Source organism: Cydia pomonella, chromosome 13 (assembly GCF_033807575.1).
Source record: "Cydia pomonella isolate Wapato2018A chromosome 13, ilCydPomo1, whole genome shotgun sequence".
NCBI lineage: Eukaryota > Metazoa > Arthropoda > Insecta > Lepidoptera > Tortricidae > Cydia > Cydia pomonella.
Window position 1 is genome coordinate 3,084,689 of NC_084715.1, and position 19,227 is coordinate 3,103,915.

The window sequence follows — 19,227 nt, forward strand, 5'->3', positions numbered from 1 at the left end:
GACCAAACATTCCAAAAATGCTGCCGTATTTGCTCGCAGCACCTCCAAAACCGAGACGATTACTGGGGACTGCTGCCAAGTCAGGTTGGGGGGCAGAAGTTAGCTCAGCACCAATCAAGAAGTGCCCAGGGGTTAAATATGAAAAATCAGACGTGTCGTGAGACAGCGGGGTCAATGGTCTTGAGTTAAGTATTGCTTCAATTTCTATGATTATTGTATTAAATTGTTCATATGTAAAAGTTCGATTTGAAGCAATCCTTTTAAAATGAAACTTTGCTGACTTGACAGCAGCCTCCCAGAGACCTCCATGATTGGGACTATATTTGGGAATGAAATGGAACTGTATGCCTTTCTGTAGTACATAATCATTGACAGCCTTTTGAAAGTAATCTTTTTTATGTAAATCATGGAGCTCTTTTAATTTGTTATTTGCACCTCGAAATGTTGAGCCATTATCACAAAATATATTTTGTGGATAGCCTCTTCTACCAGTGAAACGCTTAAATGCAGCTATAAAAGTGTCAGTGGTCATGTCGGTGACTACTTCTAGGTGCACAGCTTTGGAGGCAAAGCAAACAAATACGGCTACATACCCTTTACCTATTATACTGCTTCTAAGAGCAGATTGTTTAATTTCAAAAGGTCCACAATAATCAAGGCCTGTATTTTCAAATATTCGAGCTGGAGTGATTCGCTCCTTGGGAAGTGATCCCATTAATTGCTGACTAGCAGCGGCCTTCAGCTTACAGCATGTGATGCATTTGTTAATTACAGATTTGACTTCTCTTACAGAATTAATGATGCAATATTTTTGACACAGACTACCTAGGACAAGCTTTAACCCTGCATGCATGAGCATTAAATGCTCATGACTTATGATTAATTTAGTTACATGACAGTGCTTGGGCAAAATTATATTATGTTTCTTTGAGAAATCTAAGTGTGTGGCATTGTCCAACCTTCCACCCACACGAAGAAGCCCTGCCGAGTCAATGAAAGGGTTAAGTGACTTTAGATTGGAGGTTATAGCTTTATCCTTCTCAATACACAGAAACTCGTTATGAAAATAGTGAATTTGCACACCTTTTATTATTAAGGTCAGAGCGTCTCTAGACTCTTTTACAGAAATTAGGTTTGATGAAACTGATTTTCCTTTACATTATTTATAAATCTTAATATATGGACAGTCACTCTAATCATTTTGAAAAGGCTTGAATATCTTTCAAAAAATGGATCTATAACATTGTCAATTACAGTGGCACTTAATGCTATGTGCTCATCTGAGTTATGATATTGTACACTGCATGGAGGTGGACTTATTTCTGACAAATGAAAATTATACTCATTGCCTTCTATCAAATAGTCTGGGCCATGAAGCCACAGCTTGCAATCAATTATTTCTTGAGGATCGGCGCCTCTCGATAAGATGTCACTAGGGTTAAGAAGGCCAGGAGTATATTTCCACAACATTTTATTTGTCAGCTTACCTATTTCTTTTACACGGTTGCCTATATAGGCTGGTACCTTGAGTGAAGAGGAGTCGAGCCAGGCCAATACTATTTTTGAGTCAGTGAACAAATGAACATCTGATATATTTAGTAAAGAGGCGACATGATTTACCAATTTGGCCAGCATAAGGGCCCCATTCAACTCAAGTTTTGGAATAGTCAGTTTAGACGCAAGCTGGGATATTCTCGACTTGGAGCAAAGTAAATGTATGTAAGGGTTGCCATTTACTATGGCTTTGACATAAATACAACAACCGTAAGCCACAACCGATGCGTCACAGTATCCTATGAGCTGTACGCTAGTGGCTTTTGACAAGTTTATGTATCGCGGGATAGTCATGACAGGCATGTTAACCAAATTATTATAGAATGTCTGCCAAATTTTTACTAGTTCATGTGGCAGGGGAGTGTCCCATTCTAAATTGTATTGCCAAATCTGTTGTAAAATAAGCTTTGCCTTGACAGTTAAGGGTCCAACAAAGCCCATTGGATCATAGAGTCTGCTGATAGAACTCAGTACATTTCTTTTAGTGGGCACCTCAGGAGAGGTGAGTACACGGCCACTCATTTTGTATGCATCTTCTCGGGCATCATAAGATAATCCTAAAATTTTAACAATGGATTTATCCTGATCAATATCCCGCTTGGCCAGGCCAATTTTTTCTTGAGGGATATCTTGCAATATTTTTGACTCATTGGAAATCCATTTATGTAATTGAAAGCTACCTTTGCCCATGAGAGAAACAAGTTCACTTTTTAGTTGCAAAGCTCCCTGAAGTGTATCTGAGCCACCCTGCACATCATCTACATAACTGTTTTTGATGATAGCTTCACTGGCCAATGGATATTGAGCCTTGTATTTTTTTGCTAGCTCCACAAGACATTTTGTGGCAAGGTAGGCACTGCTTTTTAATCCATAAGTTATTGTTTGTAATTGTAAGCACTGTAAGGTGCCATCCGCCCGCCACAGAATGTTTTGTAGCCTATGCTCAGGATGCATAGATATCATGCGGTACATGTGACGTATGTCGCACTGTACAGTGTATTTGTAAGTGCGAAAAAGCATCATGATGTCAAATAATGAATTTTGAACTACAGGGCCATTGCATAAATAGTCATTGAGACTGTGGCCTGCCTTCGTTTTGAAACTACCATCAAACACAGCCCGGAGTTTATTTGTAGTTTTTTCGGGCCGGAGTATTCCATGATGTGAAAGGTAAAATACCGGCTGTTCTGTAGGATCACAGTCCTTTAGATCAATTACTTTGGCGTGACCTAGCTCAAGGTATTCTTGTATAAATTTTTTGTATAAGTTATGAAACTCAGGTTCCCTCGCAAACCTTTTTTGAAGATTATTTAATCTTTGCAAGGCAATCACAAATGAATTAGAAGGATCTATTTCACTAAAATCTACTTTTAATGGGAAACTAACCTCAAAGCGATCCTCTGTCAATGAGGTTGTTTCTGAAAAACCTGTTCGCTATACTGATGCTCCGGCATGCTCTCAGGATACACTTCAGGGACCTTCTCGGCCTCCCAAAATTGCCTTACACAAGAGTCAAGATCAGGATTAACCATTGTATGCATAGCGACTGTATTATGATTGCATGATGGACTCACACTCATTCTGCCCGAGACGATGTATCCAAGGCGCGTGTTCAGCAGCACTGGATCCTCAGGGCCTGCCTCAACCTTCCCGTCTTGCATTACTCTGCAGAAAATGTCTGCAGCCAGAAGGAGGGAAACTTCGCCTGGAACATTAAATTCATCATCAGCTAAATTAATAGAGTTGGGTAAAATAAGCTTGCTCAAGTCTATAGCTTGCTGGGGCTGAGCTGTAGTTATTTTGGATACAATAGAGCATTCAACATCAATCTTATAATCCTGAACCCTAGAATGGACGGTTAGCCTGATGCCTTTATTAACATTGCTACTATGTTCCATAAGCATGCCGATATTTATGGGATCATTGAATTGCGGTAAACCTAGTTTACTGGCTAACTCCGCTGTACAAAAACTTGTCTGTGCACCACAATCTAAAAGTGCCCCTAAACAATGCGTTTGTTGTTATGCACATCTGATACTAATACCTTGGCAGTGGGCAACAGTACTTTAGTGGCTTTTCCTTGCACTTAAATGCAAATTAACAGTACCTGATTGGCTCTGACCCGGCTCCTCATCAATTGTTTTTTCGACCTTTTCATGTATCAAGGTATTGTGGGCCCTGGAGCTGCATTCAGCACATTAAAGGTATATCTACATTTTTTAGAATGAGCTCCAAGGCATATTTTGCATAAATTATTTTTTGGTGACAATGTCCAACCTATTGTTGATTTGGCATGGAATTAAATTTTGGACACTTATAGAGCCTATGATGCTGATTACACGCAATACATTTTTCTGCAGTGCCGGTTACTGCAGAGGCTGCCAGGGCAGGTGGAGCTGTCCACAGCATGAGCTGTCACGGCATGAGCTGTCACTTTAGCCTTTACATATGAACTTTCACTACCGGAAGGGCTCGCCTCCAACACAGCTGCTCTTTTTTTCCAAAAAGTTGAGTAAGCTACTTACAGTGTGTTGGTCGTTGTTGTCCCTGTCAGAGTGGTACAACCTCACAGTGAATGTATCCATTTTTCTTAATAAAATGCATGCCAGGATAGCATCCCATGAAGTGACTGGCTGCTCGAGGTTCTGCTAGTGCGGTGAGATGCTGCCGGACCTTGGCCACCATGTCCCTCAGCTGCAGAGCGGTACCCCGGTGCAGCACTGGGGATGTCCAGGAGCGCATTGACGTGGCTGTTGATGATTAATGCTGGGTTGTCATACCGTTTCTTGAGTAATTCTAGCGCAGAATCATAGGACGCTCCAATTATGGGCAAGTTATCAATAAGGTGTAGCGGCTCGCCCTTTTAAGTATTTCTTTAGAAAGCATAGCTTCTGAACGACAGGTATTCGCGCGTCACGATGTACCACAGCTTCAAACATCTCAATAAATGATTTGTAGAGCGCAACGTCTCGCCCGTCGAAGACAGGTATGTCCAGCAAAGGCAAGTGCGCAACCTTCCCACTCCCCTCTGCTGCATGTGTAGTCTGCTGGGCTTTTTTATCAATTAAGTTTATGGCGCGCTCGAAAGCTGTCATTATATCATAAAAGCGATCTTCAGTGTCGTCTTCCATGTCATCTTTGGTATTTTCTGGGTCCAAAATTGCCAATTGAACGCAGATATCTTGATATTTTTGGAAAACAGTGTGCAGTGACGCTTTTCTCGTCGTCAAGCCCTCTATGGTAAACGTTGGAGATTCCTGTTGAAGGAATTTTTCCATCTTAGTCATGGAAGCCTTACATTGTCCTCTGGACGCCGTTAGCTTCTTGATATTTTCGGCCGCCATGATGGCGTGTGCGCAGCGCGCACGCGGACACGAAGGTTATTACACCGGCCCAGCCCGTGGAAGATTGATCAACTGAATTATTTTTTCGGCACCAATGTAAAGAATGTAGGTTAGGCTTGAATTAAATGATACACTGCACTTTATCACGTTTATTAGAAGAAATACTTAACTATCACATTTTGGTAGATATGAACGCTGCGAGAGCAGATAGGAAGAGAGAGAGTTAAAACGGTGTTGCCACACGCAGGAGGCGATTATAATATAAAGGTGTTCTTGCACGCTCGGATATCTAATTTAGGTGTTTCACACACTTGGAAGTATACATCGAAAATTAAAAACAAAATTATTACTTGCCAACGTGGAATAGAACGAAGCATGCTTAATATTAAAAAAATTCAAAAAATTCGTCACACAAAAATTTGAAATATCACCAAAGCCAAGGATGCCTTAACTTACGCTAAAACACAAAAATGGAAGTGGGCAGGGCACGTAGCAAGGCTAAAGGACGAGAGATGGACTAGCAGGGTAACGAAATGGAAGGGCCCACTGGGAAAGCGTCGGAGAGCGAGACCTCATGCCAGATGGGCAGACGACATTATAAAAGTAGCGGGGCCCTGCTGGCCACAAATAGCTCAGGACAGAGAAAAATGGAAATCTTTAGAGGAGGCCTTCACCTTCACCTAAGAGGAGGGGTTCGTGCAACAACCAAAAAAAAAACATAATATGTATATAATTCATATTACTTTTTAAATTAATTTTAGTTTTTTCTCACCTTAAAAATGTAATTGTTCTTTGCATGAAATAAAAGGCTTTTTTTTTTTTATTATTTATTATAAGTTATAATTAACATGCATTAAATAAGAAAAATAAAATACAATTTAGATTACTATAGAAATCATGCTTAATGTAATTTCATAAAATTATGGATTTTTTCTGGTAAAATCTCTTAGATTGCTTTAGTCTGCATTCTAAAATTTATCGTAGTTTATGATAATATATATTCGTATTTACTCCAGTATACACGTATTTTATTGAAGCCAACAAGCACAATGATCCAGCATACGTCAAAATTTGTAAATTTTTAGGATAAAATTTTAATCAGAGTAAAATTTTATGTTACCTTATAAGCTTTTTTTTAACTTGCAATACTAGGTATATTTGTAAAATAACAATAAAGGCAGGTATGTACCTTATTACGCGCGAGTTGCAAGGCCTAATGATTTTAAAATAATATCAATTTGTAGAGTCGAATTGTCCTCATGAGCACAACAACTGACATCATCGCTTTTGAGAGTTGTATCGTTAAAATATAATATAATATGACATATAAATAATATACAACTCAATTAATAAATAAATTTATATTATTAAATACTTAACACAATGACCGACAACCTTACAAATAGAATGATTTCGCAAACTAGACCCCGCATAAAATGTGTAAACATCTCGATCCAAATTACAACTCATTGTAATGTAACGCGGGAGGAGATTGTCGATGAATAAAATCACCGTAACTCTTGTTCGGCAATTCCTTTTGCATGCAATACACTGATCTTGCTACTAGATAGAGCATTAATTGATTGTTCTATTCGTATCGGCGTTATCATAGTTCTAATTTCATCTTTTTACTTTTACTACTATCTTGGCCCGATTCTACAAGTTTAACCCTCTTAAAAATAGCTACAACCGAATACAGAACCTCCTACATTTATGAAATTGAAGTCGGTTAATAAAAATTAGCAACCTCTTACAAACCTCTGTAAATTTTGTTGTCTTTTTCTAACAAACAGAATTGTCAAAATTATCAACCTGTTTGTTATATTTGACAGATTTTTATAAATAAAGTTATTAGGCTGCAACGCTGGTCAATAAGCCGCTCATCATTTGTCACACAAGTGTCAATCGCATAAATTTTGCCAGTTTACACTTGGGGCTTGTGCACAAATCACGCGAAGTTTTTGACCCCCCACCCCCTTGGTGATATTTGGTGAGGTTCTTGGCTAAACACCCCCCCCCCCCCCCCCCCACATAACCTCACGTGTATTTTTATTTTATATTTTCATTCAATCTAATTTTAAGATAAATAGTTTTGTATATAGTAAATCTTGTTTTTACTCGCTATTTTGAACTGCCAAGAGAAGATTTATGTTTAACGAAACCGAGAAAAAGTATGTGGTAGATATTTTTTCTTAATTTCGTTCACTATGAAAAAATACACGTGAGGTTTCCTTATACGACCACCGTGATCTGTCGTGATTGCTTCGTGACCCCCCTCCCCCCTATCGAACCTCGCGTGATTTGTGCACAAGCCCTTGGAGAATTCAAATTAGTGGTTTTATAAATTGGGTTTTGTAAAAGCACTGCAAGCGTATGATAGATGGCGTTATCGGCGTGATAACATCAGCGTCACTTTTTAACACCTCGTCATTCAATATGATGCTGTCAGATAGACATGAGCGACTATCATTTTACTGTACTTACGTTAGTAACAAACACTAAAGAAAAAATTGGTTTCAGGGGTAAAATTGGCTGTTGTAGTATAAAAGCTGGGGTAGGGTAAGCTGCGATTGATTGACGCCCTTTTCAAGATTATACAAGTAAAAGTGCGCATGTATACCTCTCGATTATACAAGATGACCCAATATCAACAAAAAAGTTTAAGCATATTTTTTTTCCTTCAAAGTATTTTCCATTAATACACAAACTTAAAGCTTTGTTAAACTTATTACAGTATTCCGCAGTAAAATATTGTTTCCTTAGAATTAACATATTATTATAATATAGTATAGTACTAGATTTAAGTATTTTAATTATATTCCCTGAAACAAAAAATTCATCGATATCACAGTTCTCTGACCAATTTTGAACCTTGTTGCAATGTGATAAGGCCTAACAACTGGTCAGGTGGGTTGGTGGCTTGGTGGTAGGTAGGTGGTGGTTGTTGTTAGGACCTACACCTTACACGGTACCAGGATTTAGGAAAATGTCGAGTTCTACCGTTCGCCAACAAACTTCCATGCAGTTTGGCGAAAACATATGTGTAATAAATATTGCTGTGTATTTTTTTTTTTTTTTTTTATTAGCCTTTTTGTGTGTCCCACTGCTGGGCAAAGGCCTCCCCTCTAGCTTTCCAATCCTCCCTGTGCTGAGCAAGGTCCCGCCAGTCCCGCTGAAACGCATCCAAGTCGTCCCGCCATCTCTTTCTCGGTCTGCTACTGCCACGACTACACCAAAAAATGGGCCAACCTGTAATGCAATGAACACTTTATAAAGCGACATCTGTAGGAGGTAGTTAATGATGCGATCTTACACTGCCGATAACTCTAAAAGAGAACCCAAATTGCTATGAGAATCAATAAAGTACATTCCTGTTGAGAGCCTCTCAGTTATTGTAACTGCTTACATAGGCAACACAGCCAATTTAAGTGAGAACATAGTGCGGTGGTTCTTTGGGAGCCTAGGAAAAATATAGATTGAAATTTTAAAGTCAGAGGCAGCTTTGAAAACGCTCCTATTAACGAGAAAGTATGGAAAAAGTTGTTGAACAAGGCCTTAGATGGTACGGTCATATACAAAGACCCGGAATAGACCCGAAGACCATATCGTCAAAATAGCCTTACATTTGCCGACAACGAAGCGTGGAAGCGGAAAGGCCCCCGCCACTTGGTTGACGTCGGTCCAAAAAGACCAGAATATTGACAAAAACCCAACCAGGACCCGTGCCACCTGAAGGATAAGGACAAATAATTTGAAATAGAGGATCGCTCGCTCGAAACGATGCCATACCTTTGGCCTATGATCTATTAGATGGCGCCACTTTTTGATATTTAACAAATTTAACACATATCAGTGAAAGAATAAGGATCAAAGTCAAATGGTGTTCTAAAAGTTTTAATTATGTGGCGAAAGATGGCAATACATGTACTGTGGCTACAAAGTTTACTTTGATAATCCACCTCTAATTTCAAATTCTCTTTGCTAAGGATAAGGAAGGCCGACCCCAAATAGGGATACAGGTCCAGGATGATGACGATAATGCATTGTTTCATCCGCTCCGCTACTATTGAGGCTGACTGTAGATACTCATATTTAAGTATTAATTAGGCTACTAAAATAAAATAAATAAAATAAGCCTTTATTGCTGTTCTACAGTGATAACAATATTAGGTTTTTCTTTTCCGACGACTGAGTTTTGTAACAACAGCTTGTCTTTCGACAAAGGCCTCCTCTAAAGAGTTCCATTTCTCCCAATCTCTTGCGAGTCTCGTCCATCCTGGGCCGGCCACTTTCCTGAGGACATCTTCCCAGCGTTTCCATTGGCCACCCTGGCCAGGGTGGCCAATTAGGCTACTATTAGGGTATGTATCCTATGTATGCTCATATTTGTAATACCCCATACAAAAAGTTCCTACCGTAGACTCGAGAAAAACTGGGGGTCGCGGTCGCTAAGCGGTGAGAAAGGCGATTGAGTAGGGCTTATGGATGGAGACATTTAATGCTGATGGAAAGGACTCGCATAAAGCCTTTAATAGTGACATATACATGTAAGATTGTATACTCTGTATCTTTAGGTATTTAAATAAAAGTAAACAAAATCTACCCTCAAATGGCTCCTTAAGCCAGTTGAGGGTAGATAAAAACATTACATGATCGAATAATGTAGTTTAAAGTCAGGTTGTTCAGTGACAGATCCAGGCGGTTTTGTATTTGGTTGGTTAACTATTAAATGTTATAACTACCTGAAAATTTACAAATAGTTTATTTACTTTTATTTAAACACCTAATGATACAAAGTATAGATATTAGCTACGTGCAAAGTGCGTAGAAGGGAAACTAAAAGTGACGACCTTGTTGACACTTATTTTCATACTATTTGATATTCAGATTTATTCAGTGAAAATTGTCAGTTAATCAAAAATTTCCATTGCCACCATGCAGAAGGGTGCCATGCCCCACTACGTATGCATAACATACATTGGAAAACCAATTTAATTTAGAAATTTATAAAGCGTGACTATAGTAAACAACAATTTTCCAAATATTCTTAGGGTATTTTGTGTCGGGCAACATAATCGGAGGTCCATTACATTTTATTTATTTATTCACTTAAATACAATGCAAGTTAACAGTATGTCATCACACCAAAGCACTTACACGCTAAATTATTAATTATACATAAAGAGAAAATATGTCAGAGAGAGAAATAGTCAAATAAGAAATTACAATTATTTTCGTTCACAGAAAATAATAATAATACTAAATAAAGATAAATAAAAAAATACTAATAAAACAAATCATGATTCATTCAAATTATTTAGGAACTGTTTGGCAATACAACATAATTGGGCAAATTTTCCGGCAAACATGTCAGCCTCCTCGTACTGAGTGAGCATTAAGTGCAGTAAAGATATTGCGCGCGCGGTAGGAGCGTGTCGAGCGTGGCACGTGCGTCCATACCGCAAAAAAGAAAGATCGAAATTTATTTATCCACCTTTATCACTCGAATTTGCAAGAGTGATAGAGACCGTAGGTGACAGAGGGTCTGCAATCCGGAGGCCGCGGGTCCAAACCCCGGCTCGTACCAATGAGTTTTTCGGAACTTATGTACGAGATGTCATTAAAAACCGGAATAATCCCATTAAGGGTTGGAAGGTGAGATGGTAGTCGATTTCGTAAAAACTATTGCCTACGTCAATTCATGGTATTAGTTGCCAAGCGAAACCCAGGCTCCCATGAGCTGTGGCAAAATGCGTGGGTTACAAAAGGAAACTTTAGGTTATTTTCTAACACTGAAAAATATGTTCAATAAAGACAAATAACACTTGGGAAAAAACTTGAGTTAAATGCGAACCCATGCATACCATTTGTCATGACAAGTCTGGAATATCATCATTAAAAAAAAGTCTTTGAAAATATGACGTTTCCAAAAAATAAACAACGAAATTGGAGCCAAGCGGATCTTCCTGCGATTCTCAAAGCTCGTGTGAAAATAAAACTTACCAAAAAATATTAAAATCCGCTGTAACTGTTGTAAAACTAGCAACACCACACTCTATTTTGATACTAGCCAAAGAGAAAGTTACGATGTTACAAAATTTCCCGCTCAAAAACAAAATGTTACGGCTATTATGATAACACTGAAATGTGCACTTTCCTATCTTGCACGAGCTCGTAAAATACGGAAAGTTAAGTTATGACTCGAAATATCGCGGACGATGCACGTCTGAGAGACGGTTATCTCGTTGAAATTGACTTTTTGAAATTTTGATATAAATGGGTTAGTTCTTCTACCTCTTATCTTTATGGTGGTATTATGGTATATTTTATACACCGTGGGCTGATAAAACTCGACGGATTTTAAAGATGTATTCTTGACCGCATTTAGAGATTAAAATGTCACAGAAAGTTTTCTAAAATCGGTCTTGTTTTAGAGATTTTTGTAAAAAAAATGTTTCTGTAATCACTTAGTGAAAAACTCCTTTTTGGCTGCGACGCTGTTACTATGTGACTTGGTTTAGATGTACCTGTTGGCAGACATAAAGTTTTATAAGAAACTCGCAATTTTTAGTGTAAATAACACAAAAACTACTTATTCGCTGTAACTATTTTTTTTTGGTTTCGTCAAGATATAAAAATAAATAACGTGTCATATGAAGAAAAAGCAAAAAAAAAAATATTCTTCCAAAAAATTTTTTTTGCCAAATTTGACCAAACCCCATATAACATTTGTTGCTCCTTATGAATTCAGGAATGCGTGGTTAAATTTGGATATCAAAATGTCATTTTGTTATCATTTGCACGTGCATTGCGCTCGTACTTGTTCGTACATGTATAGACGCGAGCGAATAATACGAGTAACAAAATGTCTACATTTTGATATCGAAACATCAACTCGAATTGGCCTCCTGGTGAGTGATAATAAGGTACATTTTGGTGGGAATTCTTAAAGGTTAAAATCGGAAGGACTGGATAGTGATGAATAACATGGAAATTTTAAACATAGGCGAGCCTTTGGTACAATACGCCTCAATAATGGCCTTTGGTACGATACGCCTCAACAGTTAATGCACGATGCACTGCTGGCCAGCGATTCTTTGTCACTAACCAATCCGCAACTAAAACGAAACTCGAACTAAAACACCACCGCACCTCTGTCGCGCTTCACGTTCAAAAATTATTTTCATCACACGTGCTCGAAAAAGATCTTATTTTATTCAGGTATACTGAAGGACAAAGGCATGTATTGTTCCCGTGAGAGTTATAGATTGTGGAAAAAAGCTTTAGTTACCTTTTTTTTCAATCGTGTTAATAATTTATACGAACCAAGTAGGTATAAATGAGTTTTACTTAAAAATATTTAATTTGATTGATTTAAAATATTTTTACAAAATTTGCAATCGTGGCAGAATGCCGGATAGGTCTGTGCCTTCGATGCTTAACCCATAGACTAGCCTATCAAAGAATAACAATATGGCGGACGAATGTTTGAAATGTCACAATATTTAAGAATTATTTCGCCTGAAATTTAGTTTTTTCTTTGCAAGTGTGATAAAAAACATTGTGTGTAACTCCGTGGGACAAAACAATATTCTTAATTCATAACAATATTCTTAATATTAATACTAGATCCAATTATAAGTTCCACCGACACATAAATAATAATTCTATAATTCCCAATAATCAATTTCGGAGGCATAAAGCGTATTCAATAGAAAAGCAACTCGGGACTGGAGGAAATACCTTTAATAAAATAATAACGGGTACGTTTATCTTGGTTCGTACGTCAAATTGCTTATGAGACGTAAAAATTGGTCAAGCGTGAATCGTTAGGCGTTGACAGGGGTTTCGTGTTGTGATTTTCCTTAATAATTAATCTAAGTGGAATATCCGTATCTATCTGTTATTTTGTGAATGTTTTTGCCTGTATGTGTTGTCGTTTGTATGTTTTTCTATATTATTATTTCAGAATGAAGTTATTTGGAAGCAGGCATTCTTATATTAGTGTTTTTATTAAATTGCGTTAACTTCGGAATATGGCTCAGTATATTTGAGGAAAAAAATGGCATAGGTAGTTTATTTACAAAAAAGGTTTTTAATATATATAATATGTATATACATACAGAGTAATTAAATGCTGCATATACCATTGTTGTAACACGGGCATTATATTTAACTGTACCAATCAATTCAAAACTTATGACATAGGTATCAATGTTATTTCGAACATCGATCGTCGGAGATAGTAGGCTTGTTTGTATCTGCTTGCTCGACTGCTCATGTAAACAGGCCGAAAGGGCCTTAAATATATATTATAGGACATTATTACACAAATTGACTAAGTCCCACAGTAAGCTCAATAAGGCTTGTGTTGAGGGTACTTTGACAACGATATATATAATATACACATATTTATAAATACTTAAATACATAGAAAACACCCATGACTCAGGAACAAATATCCATGCTCATCACATGAATTAATGCCTTTACCAGAATTTGAACCCGGGACCATCAGCTTCGTAGGCAGGGTCACTACCCACTAGGCCAAACCGGTCGCCTTATCAGATAAAAATAAATTACTATGTCCAAAATGGAGTTAATTAGAATACATGTGTATTTGTGGAAGTAACTTAATTAAAGCTCGGAAATATACCCTTGAAATTAAAGGAGTTAAAAAAAAATACGGTGTTAAACCTTCTAAGGCCCACGGTCCTATCCATAGTTTTAATTACCTACTTCAATGTAATTTAAAATGATTTAAGTTGCAACAGAGTTGAATTTGCAAAAGAAATTCGTATAAATTCGTCATCTATTGTCAAGTAGCAGTACCTACCTATTGATAAATCCGCTACTAGACGCTAGATGGCGACTACGAAAATAATAAGCGTTTTGGTAAGAAAACTGATGTATGGAGTGAGAACTCCATGCTTACTTATTTCTCTATGACCTAGGGGATACGTAGTAAAGTTTGCCACAGATAGCGTAAAAAGGCAAAGTATAAAAAACATTACTAATGGACCCCTAAAATTCATATATTTCATATAATTTTCGTACGTAGCCAATTTCCCATAGGATCGCTTTAAGGGTTTCATGCGTAAGTACTCGACGGTTGTATTGAAAATAATATTTCACGTGAATCAAGGAAGGTATAAGTAATCCGCCATTTGAAGATGAGATCCGACCCGATATTACGTATCATTGTCTGGTATAAAAGAAAAACGGCTACGGAAAAATCATTGCAATTTAAGTCTTCACCCGTTGGGAAAAGGTGGATATTCGCTTGTGGTCGACTCTATTCATGCGTGGGGCATGATGATTCAATGAATTAGGGAGATATAAATCTGTTATGGAGTATTAGTGACAATAATGTCTCATTAATGAGTAAATGTCATTAATCAATGGATATAAGGAAATAATGATTGCGTTGTTATTATTGTGGCGAATGAAAATAAATATCTTTTATCGTACCTATAAAAGTGATTGCTGGTAAAGTGAAGTTCAATATAAAATACAAATAACGTAAAAGGCATGTGAAAGGTATTGGTACAAAGAGAAGAACTCTAAAGGTATCGTTCGGATTCAAAATGCATTACGGCCACAATCAAATTCAATGTTGTTAGCCTGATTTTAGAAATTTGCGTTAGCAATGCATTCGGCAACAATGTTACGCTGCAATACTGCTGCAGTAATGCTGGTGTAGTCTGCAGACGAACGATACCTTAAAGGTTACACTTGAATTTCGACTGCAACAGCTTTACTGCTGCAGCATTTGCAGGAGCGGGAAATGGGACATGTCACTGTCAGACACTTTTAGCAACCTTTTTTTGTATATTATTATCATCATCATCCCGTCCTGGCCGATTTCGGCCTCGGCGACTAATTTTGTACTGGCTAGTGAGAGCGACGATCATGAGCTCTCAGGTGGCTGACGTAGCCTATTTTCGCAGTAAATGTACGGCCACACTCACCGCAAGTCAGCACCCCTCCGACAAAATTGTAGTTTATGTTATGTTTTTATATACACTACGTCGATGGCAAACAGGCATACGGTCCGCCTGATGGTAAGCAGTCTCCGTAGCCTATGTACACCTGCAGCTCCAGAGGTGCTACATGCGCGTTGCCGACCCTACCACCCGCACCCTCGTTGATACCTCATATTAATGGGGTAAAGCAAAAACAAAATCAAAAAATACATGGGATTTTTATTATACCGTTCTCTTGCCATGCATGATTTACATAATTATGTACCCATGTCAAATTGCAGCTTTCCAGCACTAACAATCACGGAGCAAAGCCGCGGACGGACAGGCAGATGGCGAAACTATAAGGATTCCTAATTTCTAGGCGACTACGAAACCCTAAAAAATATGGAATCTCTATCCGAACACAGCACACACAGACTGAAGAGGATTAAGTAGGCAAGTAAGTTTTTTGATTACTTATATATGAAATAAAAATATGTAAACAGATTATATCGCGTAACATAATTCGTAAGTCGTAATATTTTTTTACCTATAGGTATGAATGAATGAATGAATGGATGAATAGAGCTTTATTAATTCCATACAGATTTAATTAAATTAAAATTACACATAAATATTATCATTGATAAATTGATTCTTGCATGCTAATTAAAACAAAATTTAAAGGAAAAATATCAACAACATGCAATAATTTAATTATTTGTGAATTGAATTAATATTTTAAGAATTATTATTTATTACATTATTATCTTTGTTTATATTATTATTTTAAATCTGTGTGGACCCTCTTCGGGTAAAAACCTCCTCCAAAGAAATCCAGGTTGTTCTATTACTCGCTACTTCTATCCACCCTTTTCCAGCTACCTTCTTTATTTCGTCGGCCCACCTAGCGCGTGGTCGGGCTTTTGATCTGGTGCCTCTAGGACCGGTCCAGTCTACTGCTCTTTTTGTCCACCTATCGTCCACCTATAGGTATATGTATACCTAAGTACATATGTTGAAATTGTGATATTTCCGGTAGTATTTTAACGATTTTTTATCTGGATTCAGTTTTAACCAAGTTGTAACTTGAAGAACCAATGAGCAACGTAAAATGAAAATGCTTGCTCGAATGAGTTCTGAACATATTCTTCAAGACCTAAAAGGCCTATTCAAATAGTTATTTCTTGATATCAATCTGATACGGATATAGTCTGTCAGCTGTCAAAAGTGAAATATTTTTCAACCTACAGGCCAATTCGAACGTACACTGATATCAGATGATAATTGAATCATGATATTGAGTTATAGGGACCGTGCGCGTTGGAGGGTCTGCCATCTTGTGGTCTGAATCGGAACCATAAACAGGCACATTTACACGTCAAGTGTTTTCTTGTGCATAGTAGGTTCTGCCATCTTGTGGGCTACATCGGAACAAAAAACATCACATTTACGCCTCGCGCCAAAAATCTGACGGCTCCTGTGCTGCCTCCTATAGTTCATGCACGCTCCCTATCGTGCATTTCGCTCGTATTTGCGCGGGCGAGACATCAGATAACTAAATAATAGTAAATAGTAGATTGTTAACCAAGGTATGAGAGGCTCAATTCTGTCGAGGTAGTTTGGCGCTCGAACGCAGTGAGAACGCCAATAGTCCGAGACTGAAATGGTTCCTTTTACCCGAGTTAAACAATCTACTTTACATTTCGAATTTGAGGAAAGTAAAATGCATTTGTATTTAAATAAAACCTGACTAAGTACACACTTTAATAGTATTTTTGAGGGTACTTTCAATTTTATTATAAGTTTAGGTAAGAGTATCATGATTTATGGAATGGGGAGTTAAATATTAGAAATTGTACAAAAAAATGTACTGGGAAAGTAAAATGCTCTGTTGGAGAAACGTATCACTTTCTGCACACTTTTTAGAACAACAAAATATCATACTGTTATTTGTGTACGTTCGAATTGGCCGGCAAGAGCTTCAACCGACTGCAACCGTTTGATAACAAGAAACTACAACCAGAATAGTCCTAATAGTATGAAAGTAGGTATTTGCGTTCCTACATATATGAAAACTGCTGAATAGCTTCATTTGCCGGCGGAAATATCGCATAGGCAGCGCTCTTGGAAAAGGAAAATATCGCGCATCGCGCGAACGGGGCGAGTACGAGGCATAGACTGAAAGTGGGAGAATACTTTAATTATTGTATAGGCAGCAGGTTTTTAGTCTAAGTCTGCAATGACTTGTTAAGCGACGGAGTGTGGCGTACCGCTATCGTCAAATTGCTTTATTTGACGTCTAAAAGCGCATTGTAATATGCGTACTTGGTAATAAACTATATTTATCTTTAAAACAATATTTACCTACGTAGTCTGTGAGGTGTAAAAGCGCTGGTGGCCTAGCGGTAAGAGCGTGCGACTTGCAATTCGGAGGTCGCGGGTTCGAACCCCGGCTCGTACCAATGAGTTTTTCGGAACTTATGTACGAAATATCATTTGATATATCGCTTTTCGGTGAAGGAAAACATCGTGAGGAAACCGGACTAATCCCAACAAGGCCTAGTTTACCCTCTGGGTTGGAAGGTCAGACTGCAGTCGCTTTCGTAAAAACTAGTGCCTACGCCAAATCTTGGGATTAGTTGTCAAGCGGACCCCAGGCTCCCATGAGCCGAGGCAAAATGCCGGGACAACGCGAGGAAGAAGTAGTCTGTGAGGTGTCGGTACGAGACAAGAACTTCGATCTCATCTTCAGAAAGGTTACGCAGATGACTTAGCTTTGCTAAGGAGAATACCGTAAGAGATGGAAGTATCGGCAAGGATTTTAAAGCAAGAAACGGCAAAAGTGAATCTCAGGGTCAACCATGACAAAACTTTTCTGGCCAGTTCATCCGCTGCATCATTTCCTCTTGATCCGCTGTGCCCCTTTATCCATTGTATTGTTACTTTGTTGCCCTCTTTGCTCACTTCAGTGAGGCTTCGATGGCATTCGAGTATGAGATCTGATGTAAGTTTGTCCCTACATAGTGCTTGTAGTATCGATTTGTCCCTGTATTGCTTCATGCGGTGGTGTTCTCGCACGCGAACGTTCCCCATAGTAAACAGAAAACGTTCTCGAGAACGGCACAACTAAAGTAGACACACTAAGCTCTCTGTGGATCTACCGGAGGGTGCACCGTGATCCGCTTCATCTTCATGAATAGGTCTTGAACATGAACCCCCAAGGAAAAGAGCAGTCTACGCTCTAATCACAGAACGTAAGATGTTGAGGAAGATTCAGGGAGTGGTCAAAAGACACGATGGCAGTTGGAGGGCCCAAAATGTGTCGGAGGCCAAGACTCATTTTTGATCATCGCGCGAGTCAAGTATAGAAGTATGTTATCAAACAAAATCGCTGATATTCCCGCTAAATCGTATTGCTTATACCTTCACGTTATGATCGTGACATGTTCTTATTGGATGCACTCGTTTGTACAAACTGGACACGGAGCCTTTATGAGCAGAGACAACTCGTACCGATTTAAATTCCAATTTGTATTGAGCAAGCATTTTTGCCGATCGGTTGAGGAAAGCAATATCTTTGTGGTCATTTTGTTGAGTATATTTGTATGAAATACTTTTCAATTCTCTGAGGAATAATATTTGTTTGCTGGGTATGTTTTGTAAATAATACCTATACATATTTATTTATGAGATATCATAATACTGTTGTCGTCAAGCTCACCATACTTATTAACCTATCGAATGAGCTAATGCTTTTACGGATACTGGAAAGCTATATGTAAACATACTACATACCTATACGAGGCCTGGACGTTAGTGAGATGACGATATGAGTTGTGCTGGTGTCCGACTTTATTACCTGCATGTAAATGAGTTTCACATGATTATCCACCTGGTTTCTTGAGCTTAATAGTCGCCTCCAAACCTCCCCTTATAGCGACCCCTTTCTTCACACAAAGTTTACCTTAAGTTCATATTAGCCTCACTGGTTCACTCTGAGTACTGATAACGTTGGTCACAATCTACTAGAGACACATCATTATTCTAATAACACCATAAGAACGTCCTTAACTTGATGTAAAAGTAAATATCACTCCGCCGTAGATTTGTTCGCACACAACCTCCTTTTTCCTACTGTCGTTCTCATTCTACCCTCTCAACTTCAGCCAAAAAATCCCCATAACCTAGAAGCGGTTACTTAACTTAAACGTGACTACTAGCGCCATCTACTCCATGACGTTGGCAAATATTAGCCGGTTCGCAATACGTTCGCGATAACTGTCAGTAAAAAATACACGATTCGTTCAATAAGTTAGATCCTGTACATGTTTTCATGTGATCTTGACCAAATCGTAGGTATT

General features: G+C 38.2%; 1 protein-coding gene across 1 annotated transcript; it reads right to left on the reverse strand.

Moving 5' to 3' along the window:
- Nucleotides 1–1,128: 1,128 nt before the first annotated feature.
- Nucleotides 1,129–5,212, reverse strand: LOC133524541 (uncharacterized). Its single transcript, XM_061860626.1, has 2 exons — nucleotides 4,080–5,212; nucleotides 1,129–3,259 (listed from the first exon to the last, which is right to left on the reverse strand). The coding sequence occupies exon 2, from the start codon at nucleotides 2,575–2,577 to the stop codon at nucleotides 1,129–1,131; it is 1,449 nt and encodes a 482-aa protein (XP_061716610.1). The 5' UTR covers nucleotides 2,578–3,259; nucleotides 4,080–5,212.
- Nucleotides 5,213–19,227: the final 14,015 nt, after the last annotated feature.